The 22,285-nt window shown below is 39.1% G+C and overlaps 1 protein-coding gene across 1 annotated transcript in view; it reads right to left on the reverse strand.

The window, feature by feature from the left end:
• Positions 1 to 1,706: 1,706 nt before the first annotated feature.
• IQCM (IQ motif containing M) overlaps positions 1,707 to 22,285 on the reverse strand; it is an 88,005-nt gene continuing 67,426 nt past the window's right edge. The window contains exons 2-5 of the mRNA XM_054509061.2: positions 13,160 to 13,253; positions 12,496 to 12,581; positions 3,999 to 4,081; positions 1,707 to 2,076 (exon numbers count right to left, since the gene is read on the reverse strand). Of these exons, the coding sequence (XP_054365036.2) occupies positions 1,792 to 2,076; positions 3,999 to 4,081; positions 12,496 to 12,532 (405 nt within the window). The 5' untranslated portion in view covers positions 12,533 to 12,581; positions 13,160 to 13,253 and the 3' untranslated portion in view covers positions 1,707 to 1,791. The remainder of the gene's footprint in view (positions 2,077 to 3,998; positions 4,082 to 12,495; positions 12,582 to 13,159; positions 13,254 to 22,285) is intronic.

Raw genomic sequence — 22,285 nt, forward strand, 5'->3', positions numbered from 1 at the left:
CGATGACCCCCAACATCAATCTTCAATCTTCACCTGTCTCTCTCTTAACTGCCAGATCTTCAATTCCAACTTCCTGATGACTCCATATGCGTGTCTACTTGGCAGATCTAAAACTGAATCCATTATCTTTCCCATCCCCTTATCCACCTGCCTAAAATCCATTTGTCCTCTGAATTCTGATCTCAACTTAATGATGTCTATCTACCCAGTTTCCCAGACTAGACACTTCAATGTCTTTCTTTAGGAATTCTTTGGTCAAGTGAATTGCTGATAGGTTAAAAACAGCACGCAGAGTTCTTTTCTGCAGCATTTCATACAGCTTTCAATATATTAATGCTCAATATGAATCTCAACCAGTAAATGCATTTTCTTAAACTTACCTAACTAGAGATCCCTTTTGCTGAGATGAGTCCCTCAGAACTAGTGTTCAGAAGACTACACTTTGAGAAATGCTGCTGTAAATCCCTCTCCACCTTCTTCCCTGCCCTCAGCTTGAAGTCACCAGTGGCTTTCTATTATACACAGGTGCAAATCCTCGGCCTGCTATTATATTCTCTTCTAAATCTAGCCTCGCTCACCTTCCTAACCTCACTTCTTATCACATCTCTCCTTTCCCAAAACGCATCACATTCTTTCTTCCTTCAGAGCTTTAATATTTTTCTCCCATGGCTCAAAATGGCCTCTTCTTTTCCGACCCTACATTTAACAAACTTCTCCTTAAAACCCCTTCCTAATGAGATCTCTTCTTTTTTTTTTTTAATTTTTTTAAAGATTTTTATTTCTTCATTTGAGACAGAGAGATACAGAGAGAGAGCACGAGCAGGGGGAGAGGCAGAGGGAGAGGGAGAAGAAGACTCCCCGATGATCTGGGAGCCCGATGAGGGGCTCGATTCCAGGACCTGAAGATCATGACCTGGAGATGCTTAACCATCTGAGCCACCCAGGCACCCCTACTGAGATCTCTTCTGAGAAACTTTCATTCTGGCACTTGGTTGGTTACTCTTCAGTGTCTCCATAATGCTTTGCACTTACCTCTAGTACAGCAATTGTCACAACTGGTGATAAGACATTACCCAGGCATTCATCCCCACCATTACTCTATGAGCCCTTTAATCTTTGTCTCTCCAGCTTCAAACATAGTGCCCGCCATAGAGCAGGCACTCATTGAATGAAAAAAATTCACATGAAAGAATAACATAACAAGCAATAACAAGAGAGGAAAAATGGAGGTGAAGTTATGAAGGCTTAAACAGAAATGTATCTTAGAAGTTATATATTTCAGCCATTAGTCTCTGGAAAACAGTATCACTTTGCTTAAATAGACTTCCAGGTTCTATCTTACCAAGTTCCTGATAGAAAGTAAACCTTTACTATAATTTGTCTTAAAGGAAAATTCTATAGCTTCCAAAAAATCTTTTTGGGGTTTTGGGGGGAACACATTCACAGACAGCTTGCCTACTCTAACTATCCTGCTCAACAATAGAATTCAAAGCCATAAACCTCTCACTGCTTTATTAACTGTGAACTACACAGTCTGAGGTCTTATATTAGAAGAAATATCACTCTGTTGGAAGACGTGGCTAAGCAATTTTGTCCCAATAAATTCCTCATGCCCATTAGCATAGTCTCTCCTCTCAATTTCTGGTGGCCCCAGAGCTTAGTAACTCTTTTAATCATGGCTCCCCACCTTCCACTGCTAAGAATTAAAGTGTGGGCTTTTGTTTCAACAAGGAAATTCCATTAAAAGCACACCAGAAGCAGTTTTGCCTGTTGGTTTAATGAACTTCTTTGCTACACCAAAAACTTACCTTTCACAATCAGATCCATAGAGTCCTTGAATTTTTCCTTTACACTAAAAATGAATGGCTCCTTGAAAGAAGTTTGTTGAGAGGGCTCCTTAAAATGTTCACTTTTGAACAGATGTTTGGGAAAACAAATACGTTTGTGTGCTGTCCGAAATTCTTGGACCACATCAAGTGTTTCCTTTTCTTTAATCTCCAAAGGTATGAATTTGCCAGATTTTGGTTTTTGATGTTTATTTTTAAAAACATTTATAGAAGTACCTTGAACTTTATTCTGTGAGTAAAACAAAAATAAATTTAATAAAATTTAATATTAATCATATAATAAAATTATACATTTTATTAATAAGTTAATAAAATTATATCCACTAAATGCATTTTACAACATACCTTACTATATAAGATATTTACTATAAAGCATATGACAGTAATCAGGTAAAGCAGATGCTATCCTTTATAGTTCTCCAAAAGCCCTTAACAAGAATGAGGGTTATATGCCACTTAAAATAAAAATGTAAATTCTCCAATAGTAATTTTCTCCTCATATGTGATATTTTCAAATGCAACTTTAAAGTCCATTTTAAAACAGAAGTTTTCAAATAGTAAGCATATAAGAATTTAATAATTTTCAAGCATCTTTTAAGCATTTTCTAATGTCCATAAAATGCTAACACTCTCAAACCTCTTTCTGTTGAATATAAGAAATTATAGCTCATACATGGAAATAGGTTCTCAAGAAAAGTATACTAATAATCAGATATGTATTTCAGATCCTTTCAATCACTTAATTCCTTCTTACTTTTGACTACCTTGAGTAATAGAAAAATAATACAGCCCCAGGTCTCTGACAGGTAATTATCCAAACCATTATAATTGTTCTATTCTAGACATTCTCTTGGCCCATAGATAGAGCTATAGTTCCCTGCCCTCGTCACTCCCCTCCAAAAAAATGTTGCCAACTCAAGACACCAATAAGGAGGTTTTAAAATGCTAGTACTATGTTCTGCCAAGCAACCAAAGATGGAAGAGTATACTCTTATGATTGGAAAAAATTCTTTAAAAAGTCAAGTACATCTATCTAAAGTACATCTATCTAACTCTTTAGTCTGTGAAGTTTTCATCCCATGTGCCTACTAGTGAAATCAATATAATTTAAAATTATTTTTAATCAGTTAGAGGAAAAACTTAGTTAAGCAGTGTTAACAATGTTGATTAGAAAATTAAAACCACCTATGACCAGTCTCAGCCTAGAGGACCATTCAAATGAAACATATGTAACAATTATAATCCCCCTCCCCTACACTGTAAGCATTGAAAAATATTTAAAATCGTTATCTAAAACTCAGTTTTAAAATAAAAAGTATTGGGGCGCTCAGCAGGGAGTCTGCTTCTCCCTCTGACCCTACCCCCTCTTGTGCTCGTGCACTCTCTCTCTTTCTCAAATAAATAAAATCTTTAAAAAAATTTTTTTAAGTATTCAAAAGGGGATGGTATACTGTGGCCAAATAAGTCATCTTAAGATCCCCTTTCCTCACCTATCTCTCCAAAGACCCATTTGTCACAATAGCAGCTGTCCCCCCAAATTTCCCATCTCCTCTGGAGATGCTTGCCTCTAAAATTTCATCCTGTGCTAACTCCCCTATCTCTTTGCTGACCCATTCCCTTACACTCGTTCTCACCTTCCAAATCTATGCCATTCAGCAAATATTTATTGAGCCAGCCACAAAGTTTGTTGCTGGAGATGCAACAGTCAAAAAGAATCACTGCCCTCAAGGAACGATCAGACTGGTAAACGGCTCTTAACACAAGGTGATATGAAAGAAGATACAGGGAAGCATGTCATGCTGGGGGCAGACAGCTCATGGCATATTTCCTAGTTTAGCTTTATCTAATAGTGTTTAAATACAGATATTTATTTGAGATATGTAATTCAAATATTTCTGTGATAATTCATCAAAACATTAAAAATTGGATTAAATGTGCAAATACACATGTAATTAAATAATCTGGATAGCTATAAAAATCTTATTTTTAAATGCAATCTAAAATCAATTTTTATAGCTAGTAAAGATTTCATTTGTCTCTTCTATTCAGAATCTATTAGGGTTCATGCAACCATTTGGAACAATCACTGTAGTATACAAAAATAGTTATTAGTTTCCTGAAAAATAAGTTAGATAAAGGCAAAGCATTAACCTCATTTATTTTCTCATAATGTTGGGCAATGAGAGTTTTCGCTTCTTGCAAAAAATCTTGCTTGGTGATCTCTAATACAGGACCTAAAACAGAAACACAAAATGTTTTATTTTTTAATGTAATTAATGTACTTTCTTAATCACAAATGGCAAAACTATGAGATTAAAATTTGGGCAGTGATGATTCTTGCAGAACATTATAAAAGGTAAGTGTTCCAAGTGGAAGTTAACAGTGGATGCAAAAGACGTTCATGTAATGCTCCTTCAATGTAATATTTTACTTTAGAAAACATCAGCTTACAAAGGTGAGAGTGATAAGGTAGATTATTCTAATTTATTAAAGTCTAGGGGAACCAATTATAGTACACAAAATTTAAATCCCCTTCAGCTTTTAAAGTTCTTTAAATATTACTATACAGACACATAACATGACTTGGGCGCAAAAACGATTAACAAATCTAAGTGTGTTTTCTATACCCAATGACTAATTCATATGGCTGTACATTTCTTTACAAATATTTACCTTCCAACTAGTTAAAATTATAACTGCAAAATAAACTCAATAGGTTTATTAGGTAGGAATAGCAGTGACATAAAAAATACACACCTACAAATGGGTAACATTATAATAACTCTTACCCCATTTATATTTTCTTAAGATTCTTATTCTTTTTATCCCAAGCTATGTATAGAATTCTATAGCATAGACTACATCATTCTCATTTAGTCTTGTCTAAGTTTTTCTCCTGATATATTTCCTTCATTATTAGCTGATTCTGACATTTATAAGTGTTTCTTGGCTTCCTCTTCTTAACCTGGACTCAGTAAAGTTTATTACCAAATTATTGATTCAAATCGGCTTTTCAATCTAGCCAGTGTGATCCCCATTCCTATAACTCTACCTCCTTTAGTATTCTTAGGATCAAGATTTTCTCTCTTCTTTTCACCCTCTCATGTTTTAAGCAATTAAAAAATTCATCTTGGGTGCCTGGGTGGTTCAGTCAGTTAAGCGTCTGCCTTCGGCTCAGGTCATGATCTCTGGGTCCTGGGACCGAGTCCTGAGTTGGGCTCCCTGCTCAGCAAGGAGTCTGCTTATCCCTCTCCCTCTGCCTCTCCGCCCCCCACTCGTGCTCTCTCTCTCTCTCCCCCGCCCTCTCTCTCTCTCGCTTTCAAGTAAATAAATAAAATCTAAAACTTAATTAATTAATTAAAAAGTCATCTTCATGCAAATCAAAATCATAATGAGATACTGTCTTAGTCCATTTGGGCTGCTGTAACAAAATGCCACAGGCTGGGTGACTTACAAACAACAGACATTTCTCACAATTCTGGAAGCTAGTAATGCAAGATCAAGGTGTCAGCATGGTCAGGTGAGGGTCCTCTTCCAGGTCCCAGACATCTCATTGTATCCTCACAAGGTGGAGGGGACTAGGGAGCTCTCTGGGGCCCCTTTTATAAGAGCACTAACCCGTTGATTGAGGGATCCACCGTCTGACCTAATCACCTCCCAAAGGCTCTACCTCCTAATATCATCACCTTTTGGGGTTGGAATTTCAACATTCCAATTTTGGGGGAACCCAAACATTCAGATCACAGCAGACACCACCACATACTCATCAGAATGGCTAAAATTAAAAAGACTGATGACAGCCAAAATTGGTGATGCTGTGGAGCTACTGGAACACTCATGTGTCTTTGGTAGAAATGCAAGATAAGATAATCAGCTTGGAAAAATTATAGCAATTTCTTATAAACCTTAATATACACCTAACCTGGGACCTAGCAATCCCACTCCTAGGTATTTATCAAAGAGAATGAAAAATATTTTTACAAAAGCATTGTACAGGAATGCTCCTAGAAGCTTTATTCATAAGAGTTCTAAACTCGAAACAGCCCAGATGTGTATCAACAAAAGAACAGTAAAGAAACTGTGGACTATTCACAAATGAAATACCACTCAGCAATAAAAAAGAATCAAGCTACTGACATACACAACATGGATGAATTTCAAAATCATTATGCAAAGTAAGCATTCTTACACACACACACACACACACAAACACACACACACACTACTTTATGGTTCCACTTATATGAAGTTCTAGTGCAAACACAGCTAATATATGGGAGATAGAAAAGAACAGTGATTCTTCTGGTCAGGGATGGCATGGATTGAGTGAGAAGGGACAGGAAGGAAATTTCTGGGGTAACAGTAATGTTCTATACTCTGATGCACAGTGGATCAATCACACAGGCATATGTAATTATTATAACTCAACGAATATATACTGAAGATTTTGGCATTTTGTTGTCATACATTTTATATCAATAGAATAAAAAATAGAAGCAAATAATGAATCCTGACTAATGATATGCATGTTGATGGATGGATACAAAATAAATCAAATGCAGTAAAATATTCATGGTAAAAACTGGGTGGTAAATCTACGGGTGTTAATTTAAAATTCTTTCAAGCTTGCTGTATGTTTGAAATTTTCATAACAAAATATTGGGGACAAGTTCTCCCTTCATTCCTTCACAAAATTTCCCCTGACTTTTCTCCGTGTAGACTCAGGGGCCACAGGCAGCTGTTAGTTTGGGGACAATACCATCCTGAGGACTGAAGCCTGGGGGAGACCCTCGCAATAAAGGAGGGAGCCAATTGGACTCTAGCCACCCCCTTGAAAGTGCTGGGTTAGGAGAAAAAGCACCTACTAAGGTGTCCCATCACCGGGCAGTGGAATTGCTGCTCTGCAATCATTCTAGAAAAAAACAACCTCTTTTCTTGCTCCCTAGCTTCTTCCCTCTTTCCACTCTCACCTATGGAAAGTATGTAAGTCATCGACAAACCCAAATCTCCCTGTCCGCCCACACTTGCCTCTGTATTGCCCCACATTCAGAGCTATCTACATATTTCTAAGGATATAGATTGGTGGATTTTTTTCTTCTTTCTAATAAAAAAATACTTGCCAAGACTTCATGCACGTGCTTCAAGACGTATACATGTTCCTTGTGTAGATCAGAGCACAAAGTCACACATCAATCATTATATGGTTCACATAAATGTCACCACTCAAAGCCATATGATGCACGGTCCTCACATGGAAGAGACAGGCGTTCTGGAATGAAAACTGTTTCATCAAGTTTCAACTAAAATCTAAATCTACTTTGAGGAGGCTTCTCACCAGACCATGTGCTCCCCAGAGGAAAAGCAGGAACGTATTCTGAGGAGTGATGCCACAACCTCTCCTCTGTTTCTTCCTCTCACGACCATCTTTCCTCCTTTAATTCCCTTCTTCTGACTACCTCCCCTATAATTACTTATAATTACAGTATTGCCATGTGTCATACACATGACAAACAATAAAACTTATTCATAATGAAATGATGAAGTCACCGGTTTTTGGTGAAAATGTAGCTTTATAAAAACTATCATGTCTTCATTCTAAATGAAGATCTAGTCTTCATTTATAGGCAAAGCTCTGACAGGCAGAGGGCCCTTCCGAAGTCAGCCATGCTGGAAGCCCACCCAGGAGCTGGTCTCCTGAGTTGTTTCCTGCTTTTTTTCTACATATCTGCTGCCTTTCCCAACTTCATGAACTACTTCTTGTGAGTACTGGAGACTCCTCTGAGGTTTGCCTGGTCACTCTAGTGAAATATTTGCCTTTCATCGCCACTTTCTGCTATGGACTGAAGACATGTATTCCCCCAAAATTCATATGTTGAAACCCAATGCCCAATATGATGGTATTAGGAGGAGGGTTCTGAGGGTGGAGCCCTCATGATTGAGATTAGTGCCCTTTGAAGGAGACTCCAGAGAGCTAGGTAGTCCCTTCCACCCTGTGAACCTACAGTGAGAAGACATCCGTCAGTGAGGAAGCAGGCCTCGCTGGACACCAAATCTATTGGCACCATTATCTTGGACTTCCCAGTCCCCAGAACTGTGAGAAATAAATTTCTGTTGCTTATAAGCCACTCAGATTATGACATTTTGTTACAGCAGCCCAAATAGACCAAGACACTTTGATTTCAAGCTGCCAGTCCTAAGCCCTCATTGTAATTTAATGTGCTGATAAAGCTGTTGATATTTTCCCTTCTTAATTGGCCTTAGACAGAGGAGTTAAATTCCCAAGGCAGCATCTTACTTCTCTCTGGGCTCTTTGATGACCAGTGCATCTGGTTTTCCCCATCACCAAGAGCCACCTGTCACCTGTGAACTGTGGAGAAGCTAGGATACACTCTGGCAAAGCTAATGGCCCTCTTGGAACCAGCAAGTAGATTCTGACTCATCAAGGGACTGCCACCATGAACCCAGTCAGGCAGTGAAGTTCTTGAACAGGACAAGGCCTGGGACTGTTCTTAAAGGGGCAGAGAAAGACAGCCACCACCCAGAAAGAGTGATTTCTCACAGATCCTAAAACGGCTCCAGCTGAAGGCATGTTGACACGCTGACTCCAAGTTGGCATTTAAGCCTGAGCCCTCGTTGGCATTTAAGATGCTGAGGCAGGGGCGCCTGGGTGGCTCAGTTGGTTAAGCAACTGCCTTCGGCTCAGGTCATGATCCTGGAGTCCCAGGATCGAGTCCCACATTGGGCTCCCTGCTCGACAGGAAGTCTGCTTCTCCCTCTGATCCTCCCCCTCTCATGCTCTCTGTCTCCCATTCTCTCTCTCAGATAAATAAATTAAAAATCTTTAAAAAAAAAAAAAAAAGATGCTGAGGCAGCTGTTCGGATTTTCTCCTATAACTAAAAATTAGCCTTTGAACCAAAAAGTTAAATTCTCAAGGTAGCACAAGAGCATTCATATCTCAGCGCCTTAGGAAAGGCAAATGGCTGGTGCCAGTTTGTCCCAGAAAAGAAAAGAAAAAAAAAAAAAGGAAAAGAAAAGGCAAAGCTAGTGTGTGCTATTTTTATAATTTGAGTTGAATATATATATTCAACAAGTAAGTCTAAAATTATGAGAAATTAAACAACTATGATGTTAAGAATCCATCCAATTAATCTTTGAAGCTTCTGTTTCTTTGTTCATAATATGTTAAGTATACAAGCATTCAGCTTTTATACATTGAAGGGCACATTGGAACTTCAATTATTAAGAGGAACTTGTCAAGGTCTGCTCCTTCTCTTAAAAAAAAAATCCTGTAACTGAGGCTTTGTTTATTTGCAAATATATACTCATAGCATATAGAGTGACTTTTAAGAGCTCTCATTCCTGAGTCACACTATTTTGGTCTTGAATTACAATTTGCTCATGAATCTTATTTTATTGTCTTAAGCCTTCATTTTCTCATTTGTAAAATGAGGATAATAATAATAATAAATCTTGCATGGGGTTGTGAGGATTCAATTGGACTTGGTTACAAAGCACTTAGCACAGCGCCTGGCACATAATAAGTTTTCAATAAATGTGAGCAATTATTACTGTAGTTATTGTATTATTACTATCAGTGAGCTAAACTTTTCCCCAACCATGTTTATATTATTAATTTCATTAGTCAATCCTCATTTCTTCTGTAGCACAAAGATAAATTTCAACTTTCTAAATAGGTTTGAATAAATCTGGTCTTATTATAGTTCTTTTTATCCAAAACTAATTAATTAATAGATTTGCAAATAATAAAATTTCATTATACTTTGGATCCTTCAAGTTACTAACCCCCCAAAAGCAATAAAAATTATTATAAGCAATAACAAATATTTTATGATAAAGTTCATGAAGAGATTGAAATACTTACACTACCTACATAAAACATGAGTGCAAATATTAACATTTCCATGGGGAAAGATAATGAATTTCTAATGCCAAACAATTTCACCAGCCTAAAATATTTTCTTACATTTATTTTATATTTAAAAAAAAAAACTCACTCTTCGTATATCATCAATTTAATGGTATTATGACTAGTAGTTCATAAAACTTCAGAATTCTCTTAATGCTTTAGAGCTCTGTGTAATTGCTCTAGTAAATCTGTGAAGTGAAAATACCAGAAGACCTGACTATGGAAGCTATAACAGGGAACAAGCCACTGGCCATCTCTTGATTGTATCATTGAGCAAGTCTTTTCTCCCCTAGAAAGACCCAGGGACTTGCAAACATGTGTTTTTTATAACCATAACAAAAATAACTGGCCTTACTAAGAGGCTTTCTAACCTTCCTACAAACAGGCTGCACTCTCCAGAGACTTCACAAAAATTTACCAAGGAGATATCCTAAACAAAGATGTATGACTATATGGCTAAGGCCTCCTTTGCCTATATAGTCAAAGTAAGTGCCTGTGTGTTTGATTTCAGAGGTGTTAGAAAAGCCATACCTCAGACTCAATGAGGTTTAGTAATATGCTCATTAAGCACCTACTAAGTCCCAGATGCTAGGTGTGCTAAATTTGGTGCTAATTTGGTGCTAAATGTGCTGAAATAAATAGGACATTGGTTATCCCTACCTTCCAGGTATTTAGAGCCTAACTCCAGAAAAACTATTGTCAATAAAGGCCATGACATTTGGTACGATCCATATGCTATGACATAGGCCAGCATAAGTCACCAACATCCCACCAACTGCCAGCTCATGAATGTATGAATTTCCCTTTAAAGATGTAAGACTTTGCATTGTATTATTAGAGATGAGGTTTAAAACAGAAATATCCCAAGAGAAATAAAACAGTGAATCAAATCCAGACTAAGGCACTGGTTTTAAAACTGTGCTTCGTCAATTTCATGTGCCTTCGGGGCTCTTCCATCTTTCAATCAGAGCATCTCAGACCTTATCTGTTTTATATATTTGAGCTCTTCCTAAGTTTTCATTTTGTAGGAAATATTCCTTGGCTAAAAATAACAAACACACAGCAAACAAGTGAAAAACAAACTAACAAAGGATTAAATATTACTGTGTGTGCTGAAAGATCTTCTTCTCAAAGCAGATTCAGAGGAAGGGCAGAGTTAGGTTAGGAGCTTTAGGGATGAGGAGCAGGAGAGGGAAGCCGGAACAAAGATGGTTTAATTCATTCCAGGGAAAAGAGTTGTGGAAACTAGGAAACGGAAGGGAAGCCCTTCGAAGAGGAACCTCAAAGAAAATAGTTTATATTCAATTTCATTACATATAAGTGAGGAAAATATAATTTGTCTAATTTCTTTTCAAAAAGAGTACAAAAACCAAGTGAAACCCAAATTCCAAGTGGCATATGGCTATCATCTCCTAAAACCTATATTCGGCAATCATTTCCACAACACATTCTGCATTAAGACCCAACGCTCCACTTCCAATGAAACAGCATTCTGTTGAGTTGTCTCTTACACACTTTTCCTCACTCCCCCACTTTCTTTATTCCTTCTTTAGCAAAGTGGCTTATTGTCTTTGCAATAATAAGTGATTAATAGGTTGCCTACCTACCTCAGGGAGAATTTACAGTGCACCTCCCCTCTAAAAAGAAAAAAAAAAATCTCTCTATGTTAATCTCTCTCAGAGTGGGATTCAGTTGCTAAGGAGATACAGGGGAATTCCCAGCTTTCAGGATCAAGCCTTCAAATATAATTTAAGTAATTATGGGCATGACCCAAAGGCAAAATGGAACTAGAGAACATTCTTCCTTTCTGCCCTTTCCATCTAAAAATGTGCTGTATTATCCAAATAGAGAGTTACAGTAATCCACATGGCTCTCTATTTGTAGCCTAGAACAGAAGCCCACTGGCCTGTACCATATACTGTCTGGGGTCACAAGAGCCAAGGGGAAGCTGCTTAACCAGAAAACCTTGATAATCCCAACCCTCTGTTCAGCACTCTGTGTTTCTCAATCAGGCTATCTAAGCCTAAATTTGAGATTAACCGAAGTGTTGCCAAGTCTAGATCAGCTCTAAAAGAAATACAATGTGAGCCACATATGTAATTTAAAATTTTCTAGTAGCCACATTTTTAAAAATGAAAAGAGATGAAATTAATTTTAAAAACATACAGTAATTATTATAGATTTTATTTAAATTATATCCAAGTATTATCATTTCAACATTAATCAATATTAAAAATTAATGAGATACTTTACGTTCTTTTTTTGTTCTACCTTCAAAATCTTGTATTTTGTACTTATATACCTCTCAATTCAGATACTGGCCTTAGATTTTCTAAAGTATCCACTTGCAAAAATATATTCACATACTCAAGTTGTTCCAAACACGGTTAAAAGTTTTCCAATGACTGAATTATCAGTTTTTTGTCCTGAAGTTAAAATGACTTAAAATTAAATATTCAGTTCCTTAGTTTCCCTGGTGACACTTCAAGCACTGAATAGCCATTTGTGGCTAGTAGACACCATATTGGACAGCACACTACATTAAAACCTGCTATAGATATCTCAAAAGTTGGTGACACTGAAATAAAGGGAATGAGATGAATTCTTACAAGGCGCACCAATAACTTTAGTGTTCTAAGGATTAATAATTAAAAGTCTCCTCAAAGCTGGTGGAGCATGAAGCATTATGCACTGAGTTGTTACGGAAGTGTGATACTCACATTCTGCCTTATCGGGCATAGCCTTTGCAGCAACCATGATGGGCGGTTAGGGTGATCTTCTTTTTTGAAAGTTGGGCTCCAAGTCCCTAAACACAATTACATTAAATAATGCATTGATTATAAATACTAATTTTTAGCTATTTCTTTCACCCACTCATAAAAAAAAATCGGATGAATTATTAACACTTGTTATACATGACTCCTCTGCTCTAAAATCTTCCATGCCTACCCCTCCAAAAGACAGAGATAACAACAGCTAGCACTGGGTGGGGCTCTGTGGTTTACCAAGTGCTTGTATATACGTATTACCTTACTGGTTCCAAACAACCTGACAGGAACTATTGTCCCACTTTTGGCAGATGTGGAAACTGGAGCTCAGAGATGTGAGACAACTTGTCGATGTAAGCAGTTATTTCATGGCACATACAGAACTCAAGTCCCCATCTTTGGGCCTAAGTCCTAAACAGGCTTCTCCGATTTCTCACTATTTTCCAAATAATATCCTGTTAATACCTGGCACATACCTTACACATCCTTGCCTTGAGCTTACACACTTGAGCTTAGGTTGAGGCTAGCCTTCTACTCAGAATGCCCTGCTCTCACACCTTTTTTTTTTTTAAAACATATGTCCTGCCCATCCTTACAGCATAGGTTCAAATCCTACCTCCTTCATGATCACCCGGGCCTCTAGGAGTCTGCTCTTGTAAACACAGTAGTCATGATGTCCATGTCTCTCATTTGAAACTTATCAAATGCTTCTGTGTAAGGAGCAAAAAAAAAAAAAAAAAAAAAAAGAGTGATAAATATAAATAGAAGTCCTATATTCTCAATTAAACTCCAAGTGCCTTGAAAACCAAACTATACTTCATACCAGGAGCTCCTCAACCCTGGATGTCTAGTAGAACTGCCTGGGTGGGAGGTGGTTAAAAATATATCCGTCTAGAGTGGAACCTAGGCATCTGCATTTTTTAAGTTTCCCAAAAGATTCAAACAGTCAGCTGGAGGAGCGAACCCCTGCCTTTTGCCTTGACCTTCATGGTTCCCGGCTCAGTGCATCCCATTCTGGAGGTGCTCAAGAAAGGGCTGATTAATGTGTTTATTGAGCTGAGCCCTTCCTCCTACATTTGAAATTATCATTACTTCCAAAGGATTATTCAAAATGCATCAAATGTTGCCCCTACAGCCAGGGAATCAGTTACACCAGTGCATACTACGTGTGCTCACATTGCTTTGTAATTAGAAATGGCAATATTAAATGCTTTACAGAGTCCCATGGAGCCTCTTGTTCTAAAACTCTAGGTATAATTTTCAGTTAGCTGACTAGAGCATCATACTGTAGTGAAGTGTCCAAGACCTGTTAAATAATTTGGGGATTATTTGAGTAAATCCACAAGCCATGGGGCGCCTGGGTGGCTCAGTGGGTTAAGCGTCTGCCTTCGGCTCAGGTCATGATCCTGGAGTCCTGGGATGGAGTCCCGCATCAGGCCCCCTGCTCGGCGGGAAGCCTGCTTCTCTCCCTCTGACCTTCCCTCCTCTCATGCTCTCTCTCTCAAATAAATAGATAAAATCTTAAAAAAAAATCCACAAACCATCATGGCCCTATGGAAGTCATGACTCTATGGCCACATGCTCTTAAATAAAAGGCTACGACACTTTCCCTCAACTTCCACCCAGAGGGGGAAAAATTTTATAGTCACAGTTTTAAAAAACAAATCTGGAACATCTAAAAATGATTAAATCTCAAACTGTCAGCATTACACCATGGGCAAGAGCACCAACCATGTACCTCATCTGCCTAGTTCTACAAATGAACTGGGACAAATTAAAATACTGCACCTCCCTTAGCAATTAACAATCAGAACTCATCTTCTGGTCTGGCTTAATTACTTCTTCTTTTCATTTAAATATGAGAAGAAAATAAAGGTGTTTTGTACTCTGTCATTTTCTTGTTTTCTTGTCTATCTCCATAGAAATGGACTCTTCTCTGGGGCGTTTAGCTCCTCCACCTTAATTCAGTGTGCCAGGAGTGTCAGCCTACATTAAATTGGCTGGCAAGCAAGACATCCCACAGCCCTTTTAATGCACAAAACTAGCCAAGCATCTTAAAGGGGTGCTGGCATGGTAATGCCCCCGCAAACCGAGATGATAGAGGATGCTGAGACAGGAGCTGGGGGTGGAGGAAGCCCTGAAGGATGGAATTACTTAAAGATAAGCAGCACACTGACATGGAATATCGGCAGATAGAATCCCTCTCCACTTTACATCCCCAGCAGACAGTTAGGAAATGCTGAGTCCCTCCTGATAGGCTGATCGATTAATAAGTGCAAATCTAGTGTCTGGGTTGTACAAGGGGTATGCCATCTATTTTGGAAGAAAAGGCAAACACGTAAGTCAAAATTCTAAATAAAATGCAAACAACTGTATACCAGATGTCATAAGAAAGTCTGTGAGCTAGGGTGCCTGGCTGGCTCAATGGGTAGAGCATCCGACTCTTGATCTCGGGATCATGAGTTTGAGCCTCACCATTGGGTATAGAGATCATTTAAATTAAGAAAAAAAAAAAGTCCGTGAGCTTTGTAAGTAAGTGATATAAATCCATGAGTGCCATGAGTTCACATGAAGATGGGATCTCTGGAGGCTGAGAAAGTGACCTAAGAAAGGTGTTCAAGGGAGACTAGGCGAAATGGAAGGTTAGGTGTAGGGGTAATAGTGACATTTTGATTAACTGGTTCAGTACAGGCATTGACCAGGTAGAACTGGATGCTGGCCAGCACACCTGTGTGGTACTGAATATCAGTCCTTCGTGGGTCAGATTGGCTGATTTAAGAGGAACAGAGAAGCAAATGCAAGGTGAGAACAGAATGCACATGGTTTGGGGGACAGCAAGCAGTGGCTCTGTTTAAGCAAAGGGTTGGACTCTATGCTGCTGAAATGGGCAACAAACCATTGAAGTATTTTGAAGCAGGCACTGACATAAGTAGTGTTCTAGAATGTGACTTCCATAAGGAAGGACTTTGTTTTCTTCCCTGCAGTAGTCCCAGTGCCTTTAAGAGGACCTGGCCTAAAGAAGGATTTCAAAAACTGTGGAAAGAGTAATTATGGCAACAGCATGCTGGACAGGGATGCCCTACCTTTTCATGTCACATCTGTGAAAACATCCTTCCTCCCTTTCTCCTCCAGGAGGTGCAACTCAAGGCTCTCCTATTGGGTTACAGGAAGGCTAAGGGCTTTCTATTTCTATGCAGATAAAAAGCAAACAAAAGTAGAAACAGTATTTCCCTTCCTTATCTCCTTAGCTTACCCTTGCAAAGCGGATGACTGATAAGACTTTATCATGGTACCCTGTATAATTAAGGATCCTGGTGACAAAAAACTGCCCTGTGGCCTTCAGCAGGACTTGGGGAAACAGGTCATGATCCACGGATCTAAACAGGCAGTTTCAACAGCTGATAGAAGGGTGCATGAGAGCAATCTTCCTGACCTTCAATCACATGCTACTCCCTTCCCACTTCTCCACGTTAGAAATTGTACCTATACCCACCCAGTTGCGCAAGCCATAAAACGTTGACTCCTTCTATATTTTACCTACCACATCCAATCCATCAAGTCTTCTACATTTTAACTTCAAAATATATCTCCTTCTCCTCAATTTCCCTCTCCCGGCCACAATCATCTCATTCTTGGAATGTTGAAACAGCCTCCTAACTGCTGTCTTAATCCCCACTCTTATCCTATTCCAATTCCTTCTCCACACAGCAGGAGTTGTCTTCTTAAATGTGTATCAGGGCGTATCATTTCCTTTCAGTGACTTCCAAATGCATTTAGAATAAAACCTAGCTCCTTGCCTTGGGGTTTTCTCTCTCTTGCAACTGAGTAAATATGGATGAAAAATATAGGACTGACATCCCACTGCTCCACCGAGAACTGAGCCAAGGGGCTTGCTTTGACTTTTCTTAGCCTTTAGTTTCCTCATTTGTAAAATAAAACTGTTGGGCAAGAAGACCTCAAAGGCCCCATTACTTTCTAAAATCTATTATTACATTGCTTTTGTAATGTATATAATTCTAACTGGCCCCAAATTTCAAAAAACTGCGTGGTTAAGGGTTCCCGTCTCCATCCTGTCCCTCACCACTTTTCTCTGTTCTCTGGAACTTGGGAACAGAATATCCAAGAAAGTGGCCTATGGAAAGAGGTCCATCACGTCCCTGGTTGCAACCCCCGCCCCCCCCCCCCGCCCCCACCGTGTGCCTCTCAACCCTTGGCCACTACAATCGCCCTCTGAGATTCTGTCCAGTCATTTGTCCTGTTTCATTCTTTAATAAGTGTGAACCCTCCTCCACTTTTTCTCTTTCAAGTCAACAAGGACCTTCAGGTCATTTTCCAGATCTGCTTCCTGACTTCTCTCTGCTGAGTCTCCTTGTCCCTCTGACCAGACATCAGATATGCTGGTACCAAACAACAGGAATGAGAAAACAGAAAGGAGTGCAGGGAAAGAAAACAAAATGGAACAAGTCCAATACAGCAGAGCCAATATTAGGCATCTATAATGGGTAAAAATGTATACCAGACAATAGGAGAATAAAAAAAGTACAACTGCATAATTAAAATTATGAACCAAATTAGTCAGATGGCCATAAAATGAGTTGGAAAGAAGATACTATATGAATGCATGATCATTAATACCAGCTACGCTGGGATCCTGGGGAATGCGCCTGACAGTGGCAAGCACACTGCTTTCCCGCCACGGAAACCTCCCTATGATTCTCTAACTAACTTGGGTGAATACACTTCTCAGAGCCAGAATTGGGAAGGAAAAGGACATAACTGAATCATTAGGATATTTGCTCCAGCTGACACAAACAGCAGAGTCTCAGAGCACTGTGGAGAGAGCAATGTTGGATTTCAGTCCTGATTCTGCCATTGCACAAGTGTGTGATCTTGGCCAAACCACTTAACCTCACTGAATTCCACCTCCTTTCTGAATTCCTGTCTATAAGTGAAGGCTTTAAAATAGACACACAATTTTTAAAAGGGGAGCTTCAACCGATGTTTAAAGGAACTCTTCCTCAGAAGTCAATGAGGAGAACAGATAAAAGCCTTGCTGTTCTGACCAAAGAGGGTCTCAGGGCTTCTCCCGGCATGGGGGTCACTGCCACCAACCCCAACCCCAACACTACCAGATCAGAGACACCCAGCCGATGATTTCACAGGGACCTTCTGGATGTAAGGTTCAACTTCACCAAACAGATGTTATGCTCTATTTCCTTGTGGTCTTGCATGGACACTGACACTAATGAAGAGATCCCAAATATTTCTGGTTTTACATAAAATAGTTAAATCTTTAAGTCACAAAAGAAAGCTGTTAATTTCATCTCAATTCTAAAGTCATGAAAAAGAAGATGCTAAACTGGGAAGACTCGAACATGATACTTTAAAATACTCTTTAGCTAAAACAGGAATTCTTTCCCATTTGGCCTCAATGTGTACAACTGGTCCTTCTCAGCCATAATCAGTAAGCTATAGAGTTTTTCTGTGATCTTACCTTAGGGTTTTGATATACAGATGTATAAAGTAGGATCTGGCAATACATGAACATGTACATTGAAGGCCACCAAGAATCAAAGCTTACTGACAGAAGATGATGGGCTGGCGTTAGTGACATAAGACTATCATCCCATAGTGGTTAAGTGGAGTAACGTGGGGGGGAAAGGAAAGCAAGCAATGTCAGATGGAGCCATACCTCAGTAAAGAGATCATCTACTAGAGGGAATTGAAATACTGACTTTTAGTCCCCGTACTTTCCAAAATTATAAGCACAAAAATAACATAAAAAAATAAATAGGGGCGCCTGGGTGGCTCAGTTGGTTAAGCGACTGCCTTTGGCTCAGGTCATGATCCTGGAGTCCCGGGATCGAGTCCCGCATCGGGCTCCCTGCTCAGCGGGGAGTCTGCTTCTCCCTCTGACCCTCCTCCCTCTCATGCTCTCTGTCTCTCATTCTCTCTCTCTCAAATAAATAAATAAAATCTTTTTAAAAATAATTAAATAAATAAATAACTTCTACAAATCAAAGAAAAAAATGGACAATCTAATATAAAAGTAGGCAAATGATTGCAATAGACACTTTGCAAAGGGGATTTTCAAATGGGAAATCAGCCTGCGAAAAGATGCTCAAAACTCATCAGTCATTAGGAAACACAAAGTAAAACCACAAGTACCACACCCCCAAATGAATGGCTTTAACAAAATCCTAAGTGTTGGCAAGGATATAGAGCTACTGAAATACTCATTTACTGCCTGTGGGGAGTGTAAATTGGTAATCTTTGGAAAACTACTTGGCAGTACCTTCAAAACCTAAATCTACAACTAGGTATGGCTCAGCCCTGCCACACCCAACAGAAACACTACATTGTGTACTGAAAGCCACACGTAAGAATGATCACTGCAGCACTCTTCTGTAACAGGTGAAAACTGGAAGCAACCCAAGTGTCCACTGACGGTAGAAGAGATAAATCACAACAGATTCATACAAATGAATGTGTCTCAGCAGCAAGAATGAACTGCTGTACACACAGACAAAACTGATTCTCACACACATAATCGAGAGAAAGCATAAAAGAGGACACACTGTATGCTCACACTAATATAAAGTTCAAAAACAGGTAAAACATTAATGGTAATAGAAAACAGAATAATGGTGACCTTTGGAGAAAGGGTGTAGAGTCTGATGGGGCACAAGGAAAGCCTCTAGGGTGCTCGTAATGTTTATTTATCAGATGGTGGTTACACAGCGGGTTTACTTTGTGAATATTCCTTGAGCTGTGCACTTAGAAATTGTGTACTTTTCTGATTATATGTTATACATCAATTTAAATTTATTTAACAATACATTTTAAGGTTTTTTTAAAAAAGATTTTATTTATTTATTTGAGAAAAGAGAGGGAGCACAAGTGGGGGTAGGGAGAGCGAGAAGCAGACTCCCCGTGGAGCAAGGAGCCCAACGCAAGGCTCAATACAGGGCTGGATCCTAAGACCCAGACATCATGCCCTGAGCTGAAGGCAGCCACTTAACTGACTGAGCCACCCAGGTGCCCCCAATTTTAAGTTTTAATTATTAGTTTTTCAAAGTAACCTACTAAAACTCTGAAAACACTATTCTCATCATTACAGATAGTTTTATTTCTCCTCTTTTCTTTCTCAAAAGAAAAATGAAGCGTAGAGCTTTGCTAAAAACCAACAATATCTTTGCTAGTCTAAGCCTGACTGGGGAAGGAACTAGCTTTTTTTTTTTCTTTTGTGTCTTCCATAAGACCAAGCACATGACTAGCCAAGCAATAAATACCTCATAAAAAGCAGTTGATTTGAATTCCTGCAAGAAGTCCTCGATCATTATAATCTGCTCAGTTTTCAGAGTTATTAATATCTACTTAGAAATTTCACGACCACTAAATTTTCCATGTAACGTGTCATAATTTTTTGCAATGTGGCTGATGGACTTTGTTTAATTTTTTTTAATGGAGTTTATGGTGTCTAGTGGGTTACGCTGACATTAATAAGTGAACAACAAAGAAACACATATGATGATGTGTATTTACACAGGAAAACTTCCTGGTGCTGGGACCAAATATAGTAGGGGAGGCTGGCCAAAGTCCCACAGGGTGGCCATTAGGAAAGGCTTTCTCAAAAAAGTGGTGTTTGTGAAATGATGGCTAAAGTGTGAAACAAGAGTTTCTTGGGCAAGGGGGGGAGGTGGCGATGTGCATTCATACATTATCAGGTTTACTCCTTCCAGCAGCTGCAGGAAGTAGTTAGGATTTCATTTCACTGCCTGGAGAAACAGGTTCAGAGAAGTTTGACCAACTTTTCCATGTGCCCACAGCTAGGATAGGGATGAAGGAGTGCCCTTGTCGTGATAAGCACCGGGTGATGTGTGGAATTGTTTAATTTTATGCACCTAGTTACCTTGATAGGAAGACCACAGTTATCCAAATAAGAAAAGGGGCTGTTTTGGCCCAGATTGAGCAGTAATCATACACACAAACACACACGTGCGTGCATGTGCACACACGCACACCCACACACACACACAAGTTTCAGAAAGGCCGGCACTATTCCACATTTTTCTTGCCTCAAATTCCCAGTCTTTGAATTCAACCTTAAGACACTGACAGAAAGAAAGGGGCAGGGGAGGAGGTAATAAGGAAAGTATGGCTTTTCTTGAATGAAATGTTAAAAATACTGGAAGTTATATAAGTTTTATTTTGGTGAAATTTTAGTTAGAAACATATCAGATATGATATGTGTGTCCAGGAACAACAAAAAAGGTCATAGTGCTTTATTTCTTAAGTACTCTATTATATCAGAAATGCTTTCAAAATATCTTAGGAAGATTCACACGACAATAAATGCAGTTATGCCTTCAATAATAATTGTGGCATGTTGTGACTCTGTTTTTTTTTGTAATTTTCACAGATTAAAACTGTGCTGTTATAGAAGTACATTCTCAGGGCGCCTGGGTGGCTCAGTCTTTAAGCGTCTGCCTTTGGCTCAGGTCATGATCCCAGGGTCCTGGGATCGAGCTCCGCATCGGGCTCCCTGCTCCGCGGGAAGCCTGCTTCTCCCTCTCCCACTCCCCCTGCTTGTGTTCCTGCTCTCGCTCTCTCTCTCTCTGTCAAATAAATAAATTAAAAAAAAAAAAAAGTACATTCTCTCAGCTATTTTTTTTAAAGATTTTATTTATTTATTTGAGAGAGACAATGAGATAGAGAGAGCATGAGAGGGGATAGGGTCAGAGGGAGAAGCAGACTCCCCGCCGAGCAGGGAGCCCAATGCGGGACTCGATCCCAGGACCCTGGGATCATGACCTGAGCCGAAGGCAGTCGCTTAACCAACTGAACCACCCAGGCGCCCCATTCTCTCAGCTATTAATCACACATGCCTTAAGTAGAAGACATTAACATTTTAGAAATAACAATAGAGTGAAAACCCTATTGAAAAAGCAGCTGCTGCTGAGATGTTTGGGACTATAAACAGTTAAAGACAACAATGAAAACACCATAAAGTTAATTACCACAAATTAAATAAAATAAATTAAAGGCCAAAACTGTTAAACTCTTTAAATGAAATTTGGCTGTGCTCAGAAATACTAGTTGATGTTAGAGATGTTAATCTAGAAATTTGAGGAAAATCCTGAAATACTGTAAATCCTGGGTCTACTTTTGGATTTCTTCTTTCTCGATCACCTTGTAAAAATATTTACAGGTTATGAAATGGTTTTGGAGTTTATTTTAAAACTGGAAACAATCTTAGGAGTTGCCTTCTTGTTAGCCTCTCATTTTATGGGTGAGGACACAGCAATATGGGGACGTAAGTGATTTGTCCAACTCAACACTGGGTTTGCCAATGAACTGGAACCAGAATTCCGGTCTCCTGACTCCTGCTAAAGCACAATTTTCCCTAACAAAATTCCTTCCAGCAAACAGTATACCTTCATGAATTCTTTCATGCCTTTACCTTCTACCTCCTCTTTGAATCAGTCCTTTTTCTTCCTACTTTATTCTAATAGAGACAATATAACATGGTGGTAAAGAGCAAAGATCTTAGGCTTAAGGGGGCCTGGGTTCAAGTTGAGGGCTCCGCCATTTCCTAGTCATTGACTGTAGGCCTCAGGGGAGCAATTCATCCCAGTTTGCCAAGTACTTTCTTGTTTTAAAACCAAAGGTCCTGAGTCCTGACAGCTACCTCAGTCCCAGACAAATTAGGTTAGCTACTTACTTAACTCGATAAGCTTGA

This window comes from Mirounga angustirostris, unplaced genomic scaffold (genome assembly GCF_029215605.1).
Source record: "Mirounga angustirostris isolate CCGP_5_RB_7025 unplaced genomic scaffold, mMirAng1.0.hap1 SCAF_2, whole genome shotgun sequence".
NCBI lineage: Eukaryota > Metazoa > Chordata > Mammalia > Carnivora > Phocidae > Mirounga > Mirounga angustirostris.